General features: G+C 36.4%; 2 protein-coding genes across 2 annotated transcripts; one reads left to right on the plus strand and one right to left on the minus strand.

Annotated features, from left to right (window-relative positions):
* The first annotated feature begins 859 nt into the window (after positions 1-859).
* Positions 860-6,478, plus strand: LOC107098479 (up-regulator of cell proliferation-like). The gene is made up of 5 exons (XM_015396194.1): positions 860-934; positions 1,001-1,037; positions 1,612-1,881; positions 1,964-2,230; positions 4,020-6,478. The coding sequence occupies exons 1-5, from the start codon at positions 860-862 to the stop codon at positions 6,476-6,478; spliced, it is 3,108 nt and encodes a 1,035-aa protein (XP_015251680.1).
* Positions 6,479-8,144: 1,666 nt separating this feature from the next.
* cabp2 (calcium binding protein 2) lies at positions 8,145-17,391 on the minus strand. The gene is made up of 7 exons (XM_015396192.1): positions 17,340-17,391; positions 14,359-14,592; positions 11,814-11,844; positions 10,212-10,346; positions 9,754-9,863; positions 9,526-9,673; positions 8,145-8,792 (listed from the first exon to the last, which is right to left on the minus strand). The coding sequence occupies exons 1-7, from the start codon at positions 17,385-17,387 to the stop codon at positions 8,767-8,769; spliced, it is 732 nt and encodes a 243-aa protein (XP_015251678.1). The 5' UTR covers positions 17,388-17,391; the 3' UTR covers positions 8,145-8,766.
* Positions 17,392-19,242: the final 1,851 nt, after the last annotated feature.

The following is a 19,242-nucleotide window of genomic DNA, read 5'->3' on the forward strand; positions in this document are numbered from 1 at the left end:
TGTGGTCCTCGAGGGCCTCTTGGTGCCCGAAGGCCCCACAATGGTGCCCCCTGGCTTAGACTAATAGAATAGAAAACTAAATAATAGAATTTTCAGTTTGGTAAACACTTGCATATGCCAATTAAACCTGATCCTGAGGCTTTTTTCTAAGCTTGATTTAATGGTTCTTGATCTTAATATTTAATCACACATTAATTGTACATATATTTTTTATGGTGGACACAAATATATATATTTTTTTACATTATGCAACATGACAACCAGCCTTTAATTCCAGCCTGGGAGAGCATGATTTAGTTCCACAGGTTGTGCTGCTAGCACAATAATAGCATGTAACCTATGGATAAATGACTGGTGTGATGTTTTCTTCTTTGGACTGTTGAAATCTATGCTACATGTAGAACCTACTGGCATATTTCTGTACTCTGACATGTTCTTAATGTTAAAAATGCTCCCTATAACTGATGACGAAGCTTTATCTGTTCTGAATGTCATAAAAGGCCTTTTTCAGATCTTGTATAGTCTATACTATATACTTTTTTGTATTAGCTTAGAAGAAATCATTTCTTGGATGTTTACAATAGACAAATATATTCTTAATATATTTTTGTTTTATAACTTTGTAAATAATTGTTCCTCAATTTCTCTTATTAGTAAAGATGGGGTGATTTGTGACCTGTGCCAAGAAAATGCTGCTGTGAGGATCTGCCTGACATGCAACGACTTGTTCTGCGAGCCTGATGCCCTTCAACATAGCAAAGATATGCAAAAACACATTCTGAAAGACATCGGCAATGAGGCCCATGGAAGATGCTGCCAGCATCAGAAATCTAAAGATTTTTATTGCAGAACTGATCAGATGCATATTTGCAGCAGTTGTGTGGAGGGATACCACAAGAAACATGACATACTTTCACCAAGGACCATGCGTCAGGTAAGCCTGAGATAATAACTGTGAGAACATTGTGAAGTGTGCTTAATGAAAAATATTTTCTTACAGGTGGATGTTGGTGAGGACTCTGGGCAGCATGACTCAGGTTAATTACTATCTTTTGTTTGGCATTTTACCAATCACAGTTTAAATAAAAAAATAGCTTTGAATATAGTCAAATATAGCCGATTTAATTAATACCAAACACTATAATTAAGATAAAAGGAAATAATGGTCGTTGATGTAATATTGTTACTTCAATATTATTGTTGGTTTAATAATTATGATTTTATTACTTCTTTGGTTATTTTACTGTGACTGACCTTTATCCCGACCTATGAAACACCTGCTATTAAATCACGTCATACTTTCAAATCTGACTTCTGATTAAAAGAAGATACTGTGTGCTGTTGGTGATAATGGAATTACTGCTTTCATGGAATTAACACATTCACAAGTCTATTTAATTAGTGCCACAAAATGCACACAATTGTCATACTTTAGATCGAACACTGAAAACAAAATCCTAAATTTTTTTACAAACATTGGTCTGTAGATGGATGCACAGTTTTGTTTCAAACTGGTTTCTTTTTCGACAATCTTGTTTTATAATATAAGAATTCACAGTGTATAGTTGTGTAGCGTTACATCTATTTTTTTTTTTTTTTTTTGTTGGTCAGCAGTGCCCCCTCCTGGTAACATCAAGTTCCTGAAAGTTGGAACAAACTCTGTGGTGTTGACTTGGGGATTCCCAAAGGAGCTGAAAGGAACTGAGAAGTTCAGAGTTAAATGGAGCTCATTAACAGAAGCAGTAGGTTCCTTAGTCATCAAAGATTTGAATACAGTGGAAATAAATGATCTTCAACTTGGAGAGCGGTATTTCTTCAGTGTGGCCACAGAGGATGAGGATGGCAATTTAAGCAGATGGGTAAAAGAAAGTGTTCTGACAGGTAAAAATACAGAAGCCAAATTTATTTTCATTGGGTTCATTTTTTAGTTCCAATAATGATTGTTTTAACACATTTTTTGCAGCTGTGCCACCTCCCCGACATCTGTTTAAAGATCATTCAGAGTCCACAACCCTGTCTTTAACTTGGACCAAAGGAGAAAACATGGAGGGAATCCCACATCAATTCCTGATTACTGTCAAAAGTCCAGCTAAAAAACCTTTTGTCATTTGCACAAAAAGCTGCCAAAAGACTTTATCTGACTTAGAACCAGACACGGAGTACAGCATATCAGTCTGCACACTGCTGAATGACAAGACCAGTGATCCAGTTTCTATCACTGTACACACAGGTGAGATACACACACACAATATATATATATATATATATATATATATATATATATATATATATATATATATATATATATATATATTTATATTATCTTTAGCATTTAGACACAGTCCTGAGACTGCCCACTGGTCTATACATACCATTTTATATACCGTTCAATAAGTAGTAAGAGTATTCAACCCTTTAAAATACTTCTGATTTACAACAAACTTCAGTTACTGGGATTATATGCAACTGACCAACAAAAACAAATTAAGTACGTGAATAGATAGAGGGAAATAAATGCTTTAACTTAAAACTAGGAGTGTGAAAAGTGTGCTGTGCATTCTATATTTACCACGACACAAACAATGCTGTGTAGAATTGTCTTTTTCTGTAGTTTTGATTTACGTCTACATTAACCTTGCAGCCATTCCCATCAGAAGTTTAAAATATCAGTCAAACAACAAACTAGAGCTTAAAGCTGTGATTAGCTTTTCTGTCCCTGCTGAAACATAAATATTTCCACAATTTGATCCTAGCATCTAACCTGGCAAGTCAGACTGATAATGTGTAGCAGATTACACTCCATACATTACTGACCTGGAACTCCTCTGATTGAATCTGATTGAGGAAATCCAGCCAGAATTCAGCTTGCATGCAAAGTTACCTGCATCCACTATATTTCACCATTACAATTTATGCCACATCTTGCATCTCACGTTCAGGCCAAGAACTTACATTTTTGTTCCATCTGACCAGAGAATCTCTGCAAGGTTTGCTTTATCCCATGCATGGCTGTGGTAAACTGCAAACAGAATCTTATGGTTTTCTTTTATGATGGCTTCTTGCCTCTGTCATAAAGGTTGAGACAACTATTAGATGCCCTGCTGATAGATCCTCTCACCTGAACTAGTTGATCTAATTCCATCACTTTTGAAAACAGAGGGATCAGTTCAGGTAGATAACAGTGTTTACTTGGGATCCCAGTTCTCCTTCCTTTGACAGATGATGGATTGAACAGTAACTTAATGAGGCCATTGATTGCTTTTGGGGTTGATTACAAATGCATGCCACATTTTAAAGACAATTTGTTCATGAAAAACATTTTTGAAACCTGTATACATCCTACTTTTCTTTTATCTTAGTTAATTACAGAAAAAAAATTGATTAAACTTTGCATTTACGATATGACACATTTTTAAAAAGGATGATTGCTTTTGCAAGACAGTGTATCACACAAGACAGGATTTAAACCGGTATATTTGATCCTACCACCTAAAGACTTTGGTTGGTAAAAGCGTTTGACGGCCTTATTAAAGAAACTCTGATGGATAAACAAAAAACTAAAGGGTCATTGTTTGAAATAGACAAATATTCATAATACAACTCAGGAAAAAGAAAAACCAAGTATATTACTCGGGAATACTTTAACATCTAGCTTACTTTCATTCATATTATATGTAAAACATTCCAAAAAGATGTTTGGCTGTAAGTAAAGTTAACAAACATCAACAATCCTTAATAAACTTATTACTTAATGCAAGAATTATACAATTAATTATAGGAATTTAATATGTCTAATATTAGGTATAAGAAAAAGGTTTAAAATATTTAAAAAGTATTTTTTGCTTCTAATCACTATTCAAGTTTTAAAAGGTTTGTGTCCTTATTGAACAAAAGCCAAAACAGGTTAAGAATTATCTTCATAAAAAGTATTTTGTTGTATACCAATAGAAAAACGCTTAGTTAAATGCTTAGTTAGATGGTTCGAATATATGATATATCGATTTTCTCTTGTTTTACAGAGCTGTGCCTCAGAGAGGTTTTGTCAATAATGGGACTTGAAGAGCATTATGACATCAAACTTAAAATATGCAACATCCTGAAAATTACTCGGAGTGACACAGAGATCGATATGGAAACAGCAGAATCCCTTCATGAGGCCTTTCTCAAGAGGCTTTTTATGGGGAACACAAATGCAAGAAGTGTGAAATATATGTTCAGTGATTCGGATGTGGACAAGAAAAATGTCATAAATCCGCTAGATTTGATAACTGCACTGTTTCTGTGTTCCGACAAATTCCTACAGCAGAAGATTATTGAGAAAATGGTTCTTTGTCAGTTTGCTGTCCCACTCCTGCTGCCTGACAGTGAAACAAGAGAACTGACAATGATGCTGTGGTCTATGCGTGAAGTTGTCCGAACCTTCAAACCATTGATGCAAGCATTCCGAGGGTCAAGCACTGAAGAAAGACTTGTGCAGTCTGAAATTGCTCTTATATCATTTGTCAGATTGGGGAAGCATTTCCTTTCTAAGTCACAGATGCTAAACCAAGTGCTAAGTAACACGGAGCAGTACCATGACATATTTTATCATTCTGGTTTGGAGTGTGGAGATGTGCCAAGAAGAATATCAGAGGGGCTTGTTGATTTCTCCTGGTACCTTCCTTGTGGCATCCGTTCTGTTGATAAATTCAATGAACCAATAGCTGTTGCCAACCTGAGAGGTGATATCAGGACCTTTGTTAAGCAGTTCACTTTCCTTTGTCAGTCATCTGCAGTTGTTTACATCTTCTGTGATGAAGCAGAGGTTGAGTACCTCAAAACTGTGCAAGTAAAAGATGTCAGAGCAAAAATTATTTTGATTAGCAGCAAAAAGGGGAAATCCTTTAGATTAAAATATATGACCATCAAGCCAAGCATAAAAACAAAAAATATAAGTGAAACAAAAAGAACTGAAAAAGAGTTAGCAAGAGCCCTTCAGGAATCAGTTTCTAGAATACTCGAGAATAAAACAAAAAAAGTCTCCCTGGAAAATCTGGCTGAAAGAGCTCGGAGTTGTGAGATCCTTGTGGATGAAGACACAGATGAATGCAAAACTGGGCTGAGGAATTCCAGACTCATCACTTCATGTATTGATAAAATACCTGAGTTCAAAGAACAAGAACTGCCATGTCAGGGAATCATCTGGAAAGCAATATCAGGGGTGCAAATGGAGCACTGTAGATTACACAAAGTTGGCAAACTGAAAACTGAGGATTACCGTAAGTCTTTGGAAGCAAAAGAAAAAGAGTTCAAAAAGAAGCAACACAGGTTTGAGATGACACCTATGATATCAAACTTTGTTAAAGGTATCAGTGCCTCTGAAGCTCACTGTTCTTTTTTCCTCAAATGGATGGAAATGACACTGGAGGATTTTTCTCGACAGCAGCTGTCAGCTCTGCTGGATCAATACAAGAGACTAAAACATGAGTCTCCAAAAGAAAAAGATATAATAGCAGATGTGGAGCAGCAAATTTCTATTTGCTCTTTAGGAATGCAACATTTTTTTCGAGAATGTGGGCAGAGGTATACATGTGCAAATGGTGTACCAGAATTTAGCAATCTAAGGAAGAGGTTGGAACAGCTGCCCTATTATTTTGCTCAGTTGATGCTAGATAGTTTCCCTTTTGAGCTTGTTGATGGGGATGCAGGAAACATTCCAATGAAGTGGATGAGAGCTGTCCTTGCTGAACTTCACCACCTTATACAGTCAAACAGCAGGGTCAAAGTTATTTCAGTCATTGGTGAAGAAAATTCAGGAAAATCAACTCTGCTCAATGCCATGTTTGGGACCAGGTTTTCCATCAACAGAGGAATGTGCACTAGGGGGGCATTTATGCAGCTGATCACCGTCAGCAAACGTGTAAAGAGGGAGATAGGCTGTGACTGCATTATGATAATCGACACTGAGGGACTGAAGGCACATCAGATGATTCAGGACGACCATAGCCACGAACGTGACAAAGAAGTTGCGAGTCTTGCTGTGGCATTAAGCGACATTACAGTAGTGACTTTTTCCAAGGAAAGCTCCACAGACAAGGACTTCTTAAGGATGGTAGTTAATGTTCTGGCAAGGGTAAAAGTTGCAGACAAGAAAACATTGTGCCACTTTGTTCAGGTTGACATTAATGAAGTCTCTGTTTCTGAGGGAAAGAAGAGAGATAAGGAGTTGTTAGATCGGCTCAATGTACTGATCCAGAGGGATGCTGAGATAAACGCAAGAAAGCTTGCTGATCTGGTAGAGTTTGATCCATACACCTGGAGCTGGTACCTTCCTTCAGCTTGGAAAGGGACACCTCCAATGGCGGCTTACAGCACTGACTACAGTGAGACTGCACAGGCTTTGAAAAGTCAACTGCTAAAAGACCTAAAAAAGTGCCCCGAGAGGGATGATCTGATGGATTTTGCAAAGAGGATAGAACACATCTGGAAATCTCTATAAAGCTTGGACAGTGCATTGAATTTGTTAAGCTCATAAAAAAAAAATAACTCAAAGTGATTCACGTCACCCAAAGTGAACAGAAAAAGAAAATCATACAAATATAAAAGAAAAGTCAGCTTGTAACCTCTGAAACCCAACCTGACCTGGAACTCATAGCTCGGTTCTCTAAGTACGTTTGACAGTTGTATGTTATTATTGTATTTGATTATACCTATATTGTTGTAGGTAATGGATATTGTATTTATTTGTTAATTTGTTCTATTATCTAGGAATTTACCTTTGGTTCTGCTGCAGTATTGATTGTGTTTGCAATTTTCTGTAAGATAGCAAACATCACAACCAAGGTTTTTTTTAAGGACATCATTGAAATGATAAGTTTCTAAGAGCCACAACCAAACAGAAGTGGCATTCCGTTTTGTCTTCACAAATCTAAAACAAACTTCCAGAAAAGTGCAAATATGCTGGATCCGGTTAGTTATTTTCAATTGAGGTCAAAATTATATCTGAGCTGCAGAAAATCTAGTCTAACGTTAGTTGACTGTTCTTTATCATGTACTTTTTATGTTTTACTATTGTTCTATCACGTGAAACTGTGAAATATCTTGTTCCTGAAATATGCATTACAAACAAGCTTGCCTTGCCCAATCTTAAAATCAGTCAAACAGAAGAAGACCACCATAAATTTGATACTGGGAATTCTTAAGTTCTTAAAAGGGTATCTGTTTGGATCAAATTGTTTTAGATTGGTTTCACTGGGATTTGTGGAGAACTCTGTTGTGATCTGAAGTTACATCCAGTGTAAGTTTAGGAAAAAAGTTGTCATAGTAAGCCTTTGATAGTAATAATAAATTATTAATTTCCAACCGTCAGAATAGGTTAACTCTTTAAGTGGAAAATACATTAAAAATAATGTTTATTTTTTTAAATCAACATAGTACATTTACAGTACTGGCACATTTTGACTAGATAAACCAAGTAATAAGTCATATTCTTTCTATATTCTAACATTTACATAATTTTTACAGCATTGTCTAAAGCCGTTGTCTAAAGCCATTGGGGCTTATTTATAAGCATTGTTTAGCTTTTCTAATGGTTTTAGTTTAGTATTTTCTGTTTTATTTTGTACATGGAATTTATAAACAAATCTGGAAAGAAACTTATCCTTGTATTCTTTTGCACATTTGAACTTTGTGGTTATGTGTTTTTTTTCCCAAAAATAATTTAGATATGTTTTTAATAAAAGTATATGACTAAACAACTGATAAAGTTTAGATGAGCAACAGGATGCCTTAAAGAATTTTATTTCTTAAAAGAGATTTTTTTGACAGAATTCAGAAATTATTACTAGAATTACTTAACTGATTTAAAAATGACATTTCAAACCATTATGCAACTTTAAGTTTTATGTAGATGCAGAGTTAGAAAGTTCAAAATATTGTAAGAATAATGTAAAAGTAATATTATTAAAAAAAATACCAATGTAGGTGTCTGCATAAAAGTGCATTTGTTCTCTGAAACAACTTGATTGCTTTAGTGATGACATCATACGCAACAGGCACACAACAATTGGGTTATCATTTATTGATATCAACATGACGTTCCATGTTTTATTAAACATTTGCCTATATATTAATGTTAAATATTTCTGAAAATGTACACAGCTGCACCAGGCAAATTGCAAAAATAAACAAAAAATATATAATGTCTAAACTGACTTTCAATGCCAGTTGATTAATATTTGTTTTCACATTTTCACTTTTAAATAAAATGATGGTACTGTAGCACTTTACAATAAGGTTCCTTTTATAGAAGGTTAGTAATAATGGATCTGTTATATATAGTATTTCATCTAGTGTTTATTTTCAACATTTCAAACTAAGTTACTACCTTGTAAGCACAATAAGCTTTTGTCAAACTAAATTGTTTAGCATGTATGATATGTTAAATTCATAATAAACACTTATGAATGAGTATTAAAGTTTTTAGAGATTAAATAATAAAATATCTATAAACTATCAGCCATCTATAAGGGGAGCCTTATTGCAAAGTGGTACTGTAATTGCTTGAAATATTTACATATCTTCACATTTTTATATTTTTGATATGATTTGAAGTCATAAATATATCATTTTTATGCACATAATACATTTTTATAATGGAAAAAAACTAGTGGATCTACCTGAGAGGTAAGTGAAAAATCACAAAGACCAAGAATTTGTTGTACATATGAAAAGACTTAACAGTACACAGTCTGGTCCATGTTGGTTTTAGTGCAGTAGAAAGAGTCTTCAGCGAGACATCATGCGCACAAATTCTGTGGGAGATAAAATATTGTGTTATTTTACTTCATCAGGGTGGCATAGTAAAGTTCTGACAAACTTTCACCCGATTGTATTGACCAAGGATGCAGCAGCGGGTGCTTGCATAATGGATTAGCTGAGAAGGGTTGTTTTACTGTAGATTTAGCTTCTTTTAATTTTCTTTAAAAAATCTGAAAAGTATCTAGTTTTATTCCTTACATCCCACCTGTGTCCATCTATCCATCCATCTTTCCATCTATCCATCCATCTTTCCATCTATCCATCCATCTTTCCATCCATCCATACTTCCATCAATCCATACTTCCATCCATATCTAAAAACACATCTAGCATTTCTTAATGTGAAGAAATTAAGAGAATATCATAAAACATAAATTGCTCCCATGTCAGTACATAGATTTTAATCCATGCTTGTTTTGAAGGGTGCCTGTGTATGAGCATGAAGATATTATTTCCAGTGTTCTCCAGTGTCAGGAGAAGGTTAATCAATGTAGTGATGCATCTGTCCTATCCACCTGTTTTCCTGTACTAGCCTGACCATATTGGGCTGAGAGTCCAAAGATCTGCCTTACATTATGAATGATGTATGAAGCATAACATATTGTTGTGATGCTCACGCTTCAGAATGTTTAATTTGACTCTCTGACCTAGTTGGTGACATCTCCTTGAAGTGTTGCAGATTTACTTAGGGATTTTTAATGCTTTTTTAAGCTTGATACTTACTCACCTTCAAAGTCCACCTCTCCATCTCCATTGAGGTCTACGTCTCTTAGAATCTCATCAATCTCCCTGTGGTTAAGCTGTTCTCCCATAAGTTTCTTCATTGCTTCCCTTAGTTCCCCGAGGCTAATCTGACCGTCACCGTCAGAGTCAAACTTAAAGACAAAATAGATATGGTATGAAATGTCATGGACAAAAATATTGCTATACATTTTAGTAACCTGCTGCTGCTAACCTCTCTGAAGGCATCTCTTAACTCTTTTACTCCAATCATATCTGCAGTCTCAGCAAGCATTTTGGGACCCATCAATTCCACAAAGTCCTCAAAGTCCACTCTGCCACCACCTGTAAAAGAAAATATGTTGTTTTTGTTTCTTTGGCACAAAATGTTTCAAATGAATTGAAAACGTTTTTTCACTTTGTGTTCAAAGGCTGCAACAAACCGGGATACCATGTGATGTCTCATACAAATAGTAAAAAAAAAAAAAAGGACATCTTGTCTCAACATGTCAGTATGTCTACCTCTGTGTAACCTTCTGGTGGATGTTTTTATGGATACTTTTTGACTTTGTGTGTGTGTAGCTAAGCATGGTGGTGGGCTGACATCCAGCAGACATGCTGCAGCAAGGACCAATTGCCTCTGCAATACTATACCTATAATAAATACATTTTCTAGGTGTTTGGAGGACTTACAGATCTGCTGGCTGAGCTCTATAAGTTCCATTTCGGTTGGCATGTATCCCATAGTCCTCATGCACTCTCCCAGGTCCTTATAGCTAATGAATCCATCTTTGTCTTTGTCAAACTCCTTGAAGGCCTCACGCAGTTCTGTCAATAAAGCAAGATTTCAGCAACAGAAGGGTGAAAGGGTTCTTTACAGCAGCCAGTATTTGCTGGCTGCTGAGAACCTGCTGGTGAAACAAAATAATTGTTGCTGCAGATAATGTAGCTTTAAAAATACAAATAGTATCACCTGAACAGAAATGAATAACCTACACATAACATATGTTTTTATGCCCAAGGTTTTTGAGCATTTAATTTTCATCACTTTGGGGCGTGCAGGTGGCGCAGTGGTTAGCGTGCACGACTCATGTAAGGATGCCTTAATCCTTGACGGGGACCGCGTCAAGGACCTGTGGTCCTTTGCTGTGTATCTTCCCCTCTCACTTACCACCCCTTTCCTGTCAGCCTACTGTCGTAAAAACAAGCCACTACTGCAGTAAAAAAAAAAAAAAAAATTCATCACTTTATAAGACCTTCCAGTTAATATGTTGGATGGGTGACAAAATTCTAATGTTTAGCCCTACAGCGAAGAAACTAATCTCTCTCTTTCTCTCAATGAAGATAAGATTTATAACAAGTCAGCTTTAATTTGCTATTTGATCCTACTGAGTTAGGCAATTATTTAGCATCTTATATAAAAAGACATGTAGGAGTCCCAATGATGGTTTGAGATATGGGCAGACAACCATATTTCTCATTACGTTGTTCATTTTAATGTCGAACACATGATTTCTTTTCTTTTTTAGTCACATTTTGCACATGAGTAGTTATTTCACGGCATTACAATTGTTAGATGACAAAGGTCCTCCAATCATTATTTTCCATGACTGTATACATCCGTTAGCTGCACGTGACATTAAAATTCTTATTATTTGAAGGTTCCATTCCACGTCCAATCAAAGAACTAATAAAAACTAAAATCAAGACCGTATTTGATCATCATCTAAAATACACACATTACACCTGAAAAGGTGTAATGTTTTTGAAATTAATACTATATTTGTGATATAAGAGGGATTTCTAAAGTTTTATACAAGAAAACATTAAACTATATATATAATTAGTTATTTAATATGTTTGATTGGACTAATTGCTCGTAAACTTCCCTCCAGGTAAGAAACCAAGCTTTGCAACTGAGTAATTATAAGAAGTTAAAAAGACAGCTTTATATTAAATTAGAGCAATAAATACAAAGCTTTGCATTTTGGTTCATACCATTTCAGTTTCTCACAATTCCTAATTTTATAACAAAAATTATATATATTTTGTTGTTGTTTTTTTTAATCACAATACTCATAGTTCTAAGTACAAACCCAGTGGGAAAGACTGAATGAAATTCAATAATTAAAATGAATGCACAAATACTTTTAACTGAAAAAAAAACAACCATACATTCCTTTAAATGTAAAATTTGTTCATTATGTTTTGCATTGATGAAGAAAAAAAGGCAAAGTATTTTTTTGTTTGTTTAGATCTTTAGGTTTGACAGTGGTTCTATTAATATTTCTGTACCTTCCATTTCCTCGGGTCGTAGGTCTCTGTCCTGCATTGGTGGGAGAAGGAAATAAGTAAGAAAGAAATAAAGAAAAGCAGTCAGTCAGGTTACACTTTCCGCCAATAGAGATTATCACTCAGAATACATATTAAAGAAGAAAACAGGTTTCAGTTTAAGTCCATCTCTCCCACTCCATAAAAGCATAGCTTTTTCCTTTCAACTATAGTTAGTTTAAACTAATAATGTGCAACAGGATGAATTCAGTTTTCACGTGTCTAGAAAATATGCTTCATGTTTTTGAAGTGTAGAAATACAGCGGATGCATAACACAAACATATCGTCAGTGCTTTAAAGCTGATGGTGTTTGTTTTCTGCTTGTGAGTGTGCATTTTGAAAAAAAATGAAACCCTTTAAAATCCTCAGCAAACAACCACCTTATGAAAGAATACATCAAACTCATAGAACTTTAAATAATGAACGAAGAATAACATTTCAAGTTACTGTTCATGCTTCAGGCATGGATACTTGGTTAAGGTAGAGTTTGTCTGATCACTACTTGCTTTGCAAGGTCATGACATCAGCAGCAGCAGGAATATTACAGACCTGGATTAGAGAATACAGGGGACACTACGGCAGCAGGAAGATTACGGCCGTAAATTGTATTACAAATCACGGAGGCTTATCGGTTTATAATTCCCCTTTCTGCAGCTTATTTTCATCCCCAGCTGAACTGCTGCTCGCTTTGCTTTTGTTTTCACAGAGATCAATACACCTGAATGAGCTAAATGAAGACATGTAAGACACTCCTCCCCCCTTATTTAGTGGATAATGCAAAATTCGAACAATACATATTTGATTCTTGTTCCACTGGTAGGTTTAAAAGTTGTGAGGAATATGATGTGTTATGTACTAAGGCCAGAATCCTACAAAGGATACCAAAATGACAAGAGTGCCCTGTCAAATCAAAATGTTAAGAGCTGTTTTTATCTGCTTATTTTTATTTATTTATTTATTTATTTTTTGCAATCTTATTATGAAAGGAGTATTAGCGGAGATTAAAAACCCTATGTTCTCTGTCTAGGGATTCGATTATTTTCCTTGCTGTATGGATTCAAACAAAATCAGGATCTTTTTTTTTTCTATTTTGCAGGGTTAAGGACGGTCAACCCAAAAAATTAGCAACAAGATTTTATCTTTGCATGTTTTCTGTTTTGCACCAACTGTTTTGCAGTGACAGCTTTAATTATTCAAATACCGTAATTAGTTATTTGAATAATTAAAGCTGGGTAAAATGAATTCATTAAAGTTACAGTGGCCCGATATAACATAACTTAAAAGCATTTAGAATGTTTTGTAAATACAAATTTAGCTCTTTTATCACCTCTCTACAAAGTTGGCGTCTTAAATACATAGAGCGTGCAAATACAATGTTCACATGGAGATTTGGCAAAACCTCATATTTTGCTGAACTTCACAGATGTTTTGATATTGTATTGCTCCTCAATTAGCACCCTGCTCATAGGCTATATAAAAAATGGGTCCATATCCAGTCTTGTTTGCGACAGTTCAAGATGTTTCAGAATATTTGCTTAATGGTCTGACTCTAGATATGTGCAGGTTTATGGAGGGATCATTACTCATTGATATTTATCACTCTGGCAAACCTAAAAAAAATCTGAAAATTACAAAAAAGATTTAAGGTAAGTTAACATCACAGGAATCGTATAAAAATGTTGTGGTGGATGTATGATTAAAAAATAACTACATATAAATACATATACGGATTTGCTTACTTTATAAAGAAATAATTGTAAGGCTTTTTACTCATCTTCACCTGCCATGCATTACCGGGGCTCATTATCCATGTCTATTCAGCCAAAACGTGTTAATAAGGGCAGAAAAATACAGCTTCATTTTCAATGTGCTTCTATAAGACAATGATCACCACTTTTTTTTTTTTTATAAAAACAACATATCAGACCTTGAGAAGCTAAACGTATGATTTCAGATTTTAAATTATTCTGTGATTCAAAACTGAAACACTGCAATTGTTGCACATTAGTTTAAACTGAATTTCACTGACGACCTTTTGAAGGGGCAGGGCCCTTTGATTCTTTACATTAGTTTGTTGATTGTATGCTCAGAACACAAAGTCAGCTTTAGAATGCCATAAAATAGCTTTCATAGGTAAATAGAAAAATATCTTAAATAGCCATTTCCTGTATCCCAGGAGCCTTACATCTCCAATAACACCATGCTTTCCTCAGAGTATTTTTTTCAATTAGAAAACTAAAAAATGTAGCGTTTAATTACATCATACTCAAACATAGCATACAATAGACCACTTTAACATATGTTATTCTGTTCTTTTACAGAAAATATTTCAATTTATATTCAGCAAACAGGCTCATAAATATAGGAATGATATGGTGTGATTTTAAATGTGAAGATGACTCAGCAGATTTGACCTCCCCTTGCTCAGTATAGGTCAAAGTGTAACAGAGTGGATTAGTGAGAGAACCTGCTGTAAAGTTGTGATGTGCAGGTGAGAGTCATACATACAATCTGACTTTGAGCGAAGCCCTGTCTGAGGAAGATACAAGCAGGCCCCACTATGTTGTGCAGCATGTTGCAGTTCTTAACCAGAGCACACAGTGGGTCCTCAAATTCACGCCTGCTCCCTCCTTCCTCATCCTCCTCCTCTTCCTCCTCTGTGTCCACCTCCCCTGCACCACCCAGGGAACCTAGCATTGCAGCAGCTAACGGTGTGTCGCTTTGTTGAATGGGTGAAGCCTCCTTGGACAAGAGAACCACTCATATTAACATGATGATACACTAATGTGGAAGGAAGGAGTCAGATTTTGTTAAGATAACTGTTTTGGTTATTTTAAACAACATTCAGTTCTGTAATAGTCAGATTTTAGTCTTATGAATCTTACTTTGATATAGTGCCATATTTTGCATCCTAAGAGTAATAAAATTACGAATTTTACTTGGATTTTTTTTGAGAAGACCAACACATACAGCACATGACTAAAAATGTTTGATGCACATTTATTTTCATACATATCAATCCCTTCTATTCTGATATCCCTTCATTAAATCCCAAGTAAACCAATTGCTTTAAGTAGTTACCCAATTGAAATTTAGTTGGTAAATTTTTTTGGAGAACAATTTAGAACACACGTCACCATTAAGAACAAAAAACACAACAGATATTTTAGGGATAAATTTGCATAGAGGACTTTGACAAAATCCAGATATGAAATCCTAAACTAGTGTTAGGATTTGAAGTCACAAAACTCTCATCATCCAAACATGGACGGGGCAAAAAACTGTGACTCCAAGTAAATATAGATACAAAAGTAAAAATCCCAGCTCTGCTAGGACAAAACTTGTAACCTAAGATCTGAAGGTGCTACACAGATTCAGAGGACAGATGGGGGTGTCGTGGGTTCCTGCTAACAGCCCCTGTGTTGTAGCCTGGGTGCCATTCCGAACTTAGTCCCGCCCACAACGTTTGAGGTCGGGAAGTTCGGTCTGGCATTGCGCAATAGTAGCGCAAGTATGCTCGCACAATATCTAGTGGGCCAATCAAATTGTCAGGGCGGGCTTTACGATGATGGACAGATGATCAACAGTAACGTAATCAACCACGTCACCAAAGCACGCTTGGGTGACAACAACAATGGCTGCCGCTGGAGAGTTGAGGTGAGTAGATTCTGCTATTAGGTCTGTTCTAGAAGATATCAACAGCAAATCAATTTTAAAAGAGGAACAGAGAAACGCGATCAAGGCTCATCTTATTCTAGGTGTGAAACTGCACGCTTTGATTTTTGTTGACAACAACTATGCGTCGCTTAACATACGTCACGCACTCCGTTGCTCTTATTGGTTGTAGGTCTATCCAATTGAGTGCAGAGGCATTTTTTTTCCTGGTTCGTTTGAAACACGCCCCATAATCACAGCTCTATGGAGCCGTATCAGACTCATATTCTGACTAGAATTGAGTAGGACTACGTCAGGCTACCTGTGTTGGGCCTTGACACGGTAAACTTGACTCCAAAATAATGAAAAAAATCATGGAGGGCATGTCGACATCTTCAGGTTATGATATTTATTTTACACCTCCCAAAAATAAGTGCAGAGTAGCAGGGAAAAATGTCAAAAAATAAGATGGATACAAATGTAGTATTTACATCTTTTCAGAGGAAAAAAAAAACTTTTTGTGTAGCACAGCAACGTTACCTTCTCTGGCCAGACTGACCCAGTAGGCCAGACTGACCCAGTAGGGCCAGTATAAATCCTTAGCCCCGCCCTACAATTAGATCAGCAAACAATTGAGCATTGATTTTAATAATAAAAAAAAATTTAATAAACACTTATCCCTAGAAAAAAAATTACTAATTTCCTGCTTCCATTCTGAAGTTACTTTCTTTAGTTATAAAACAAACAAACAAAAAAAAAAAAACAATTAAGCTTGCCAGCAGAAAATCACTGACTTCCTTTATGGGGAAAAAACAAACAGGAAAGAAAAACACCAGAAGTACACCCCCACTTTCTCTCAAACTGCCCAGTCGGCCAAAACAACGCTCCACGGGTAAGTGCAAACTTGTGTATTTGTTTAAGTGTAAATGTATTAGTTCTGATTAATGAGCATCACTAACTAAAACGATCCGGCAGTAACTGTCATACATGAAAAGGGACTCGCAGTTGAATGGGTGTGTGCGCACGTGCGTTGCTCTGTGTATGCGTGCATGCGTGTCAGCGGGAGGGACCGCGCTGCCCCGTCACAGGGGGAATTTGTTGATAGGAGTTTAGTCTAGAATTATTATGAAGACAGCCGTTATTAAATCAAAGCCACAATAAGTGGCGTTTTAGTTTGCAGAAAGAACAATGGGTATGTCAAAAAGGTGACCTATCAAGAAAAAACAAGCAAAAAAATAAAAAATGGCCCACAAGCAAAATGATGTTTGCACACAAACCAAATCTGCAGATCACCTAAGGAATCCCTCAGTGACACATGGTGATGTTAGAATGATGCTGTGGGGATGTTATTTTTTTTCTATTGAGGAAGGAACTCTGCAGGGGGCTGCCAAATTACTTCAGACTGAGTCAGAAGCAGATCAAAAACTTAGCTCATGAAGAGAAACAACGGCAGGGTTCAGATTAAAAAAATATTTATTTGTTGCAAGGGTCCATTAAAAGGAACAATTTAAATTCTAGTCAATAGCAGAAGGACAAGGCAAAATGTTCAGTCTCTAGATGTGCATAGCTGGTGGAAAGACAAACAAAAATCTTGTAACTGCAGCAAAATGATCATTCAACAAAGTACTGACCTAGAGGGTCTGGCCAGGCTTTTCAATTGTTTTACTTTCAAATTTGAAAACAATGCATAGTTTTCCTCACACCAATGTGCTGCTCTGTATTGGTCTTGACACAAAATCCATAGTTTGTGATTCACAAAATGTGACAAGATGTCAGAGTAAAGTCCTTTACAAGGCATTGTGTTCTCTTTCAGTTTTACTGCAAATTGTACATACCTTTTTCCTGTCACTGTCCTTGTTAGAAGCCTTGTTGATGTTTCCCATTACCCTCCCCACAGATCTCCACCCACCCCCCCACCCTTTCTTCTTTGGTGGTCACAGCAATTATACAGGGTTTCTTCTACTCCTTTTTCCTTGGTCCCCCCCTCTACTCAAAAGTCACATAAAACTCCAAAATCCATGCTCAATCTAGAGCCTCCCATTGCAATGAGGCAGCTTTTAAGAGAGGAAAAAAAAAGTTTCCAGCTGCACTTCTGTCACTAAAGGCAACTGCTCTAAATTCACTTGCCCTGAATCCTATTGGTCCTCTGAGGCGTAAAACAGGTGTGTGATGCTATGTTGAATCCAAGACTTCTGATATTTAAAAGGTTTGGTGAGATATTATGGAAAAGCAGGATGTTAAAGATTGACTGAGCAGGTCGGTAACACTGGCTCATATCTGGGCTGAAACATCCTGCTACTGCCAGACTCTGGCTGTGATTGCAGGACTTGACCATTTTTCTCTCTCCCTCTGTTTTTCTCTCTCTCTCTCTCTCTTCCACACTGTCTGTCTTTTTACACACTAACACATAAGCTTCTTTCTATCCTCACAAGTCATTTTTTGAATTTAGTCCAACTAAATCTAATTCATCCCACCCATCGTCTCCCCTCTGCCTTGAAAACATCATATTCATGCACTCAAAATGACAAGCCTGGCAGAACTCTGAGTGTGTGTGGGTGAATGTGTGTAAATCTGCTGGAGAAAAAGGGGGAGGGGATGAAGGAATTAAGGATGGAGAGTTGGCCGCATGTTTAATCTCTGGAATTTCAGATTAGGTCAAAAGAGCTATGCCGTCAGGCGATGTGTGTAAAGGAAGAATGTAAAAAAGGTGAATTATAGTTAGTCCACTTTTATGGCTCTATTAAGAGGAAAATCATGGAAACAGGGATTTAAAACAAACATCTATGGCACATGGAACCCCAAGGTTGATAATGGCTGCTCTAGACAAGTCCAACAGCATGGATTGGGCTGTTCAAAATCAGTAAAGGGTCCAGGCTGAAAATAAGTTCCACAAAAACTGAAACCAAGATTCTTGATTAGAAAAAGGAGGGTTACCCTTTCCAAGTTGTGGAGAAGTCCTTGCCTCAATTGTCAGAGTTTAATAATTTGTGGGTGTTGTTTACAAGTGAGGGGTGAAGGGATATAGATCCCTTTATTGTCTAAAAATGTGGAAATCCGTTCTCTGCATTTGGATCTATGCCCTTGGGGAGCAGTGGGCTGCCATTGTGTGGCGCAATCATGGGTTAAGGGTTTAGCTCAGGAACCTAGAGTGGAGGCTGTGGGGTCTGAACCAGGTACTTGCAACCTTTTCAGAGCCAAGCACACTGCTCTAACCCATAACCCCCCCCCCCAGAGATCACCAGAGATCAGATCTCTTTAGAGTAAAGGCTGCATATTGGTGAAGTTTTTTGCAATGTTAGCACAAAGTTATCTCAGCTAGGTCTAGTTTCTATTAGTGTCAATGGAATTGAAAACAGTCTGTTAGTATCCTTCTGCAGTCTAAAAAGATATTCATCAGGTAGGCAGCTGCTGCACAATTCCCATCCTTTTAATTTGTTTTACACTGTATCAGTTTATTCTAGAGTGGACAGCACCACTGATGGGTCTATTTCTAATCCAAGACACATTCTTTTTAAAAAAAAAGATAAGTTAACAATATCTGAGCTCCCTTAGTTCTTCAATTGTTCCACTGTTTTGGGATATATTTTGGTTACTGACGAGTTAAACCCTGTACTAAACCTCCATCTAATCTATGAGTAGGAGGATGATTAAAATTTTGGTTGAGAAAACTTTTCCTGGCATTGCTTCTGGAAATATGTGTTTCATTATAACAACCACAGGTGTCAAGTAACTAAGTAC

This window comes from Cyprinodon variegatus, unplaced genomic scaffold (assembly GCF_000732505.1).
Source record: "Cyprinodon variegatus isolate N-32 unplaced genomic scaffold, C_variegatus-1.0 Scaffold780, whole genome shotgun sequence".
Taxonomy (NCBI): domain Eukaryota; kingdom Metazoa; phylum Chordata; class Actinopteri; order Cyprinodontiformes; family Cyprinodontidae; genus Cyprinodon; species Cyprinodon variegatus.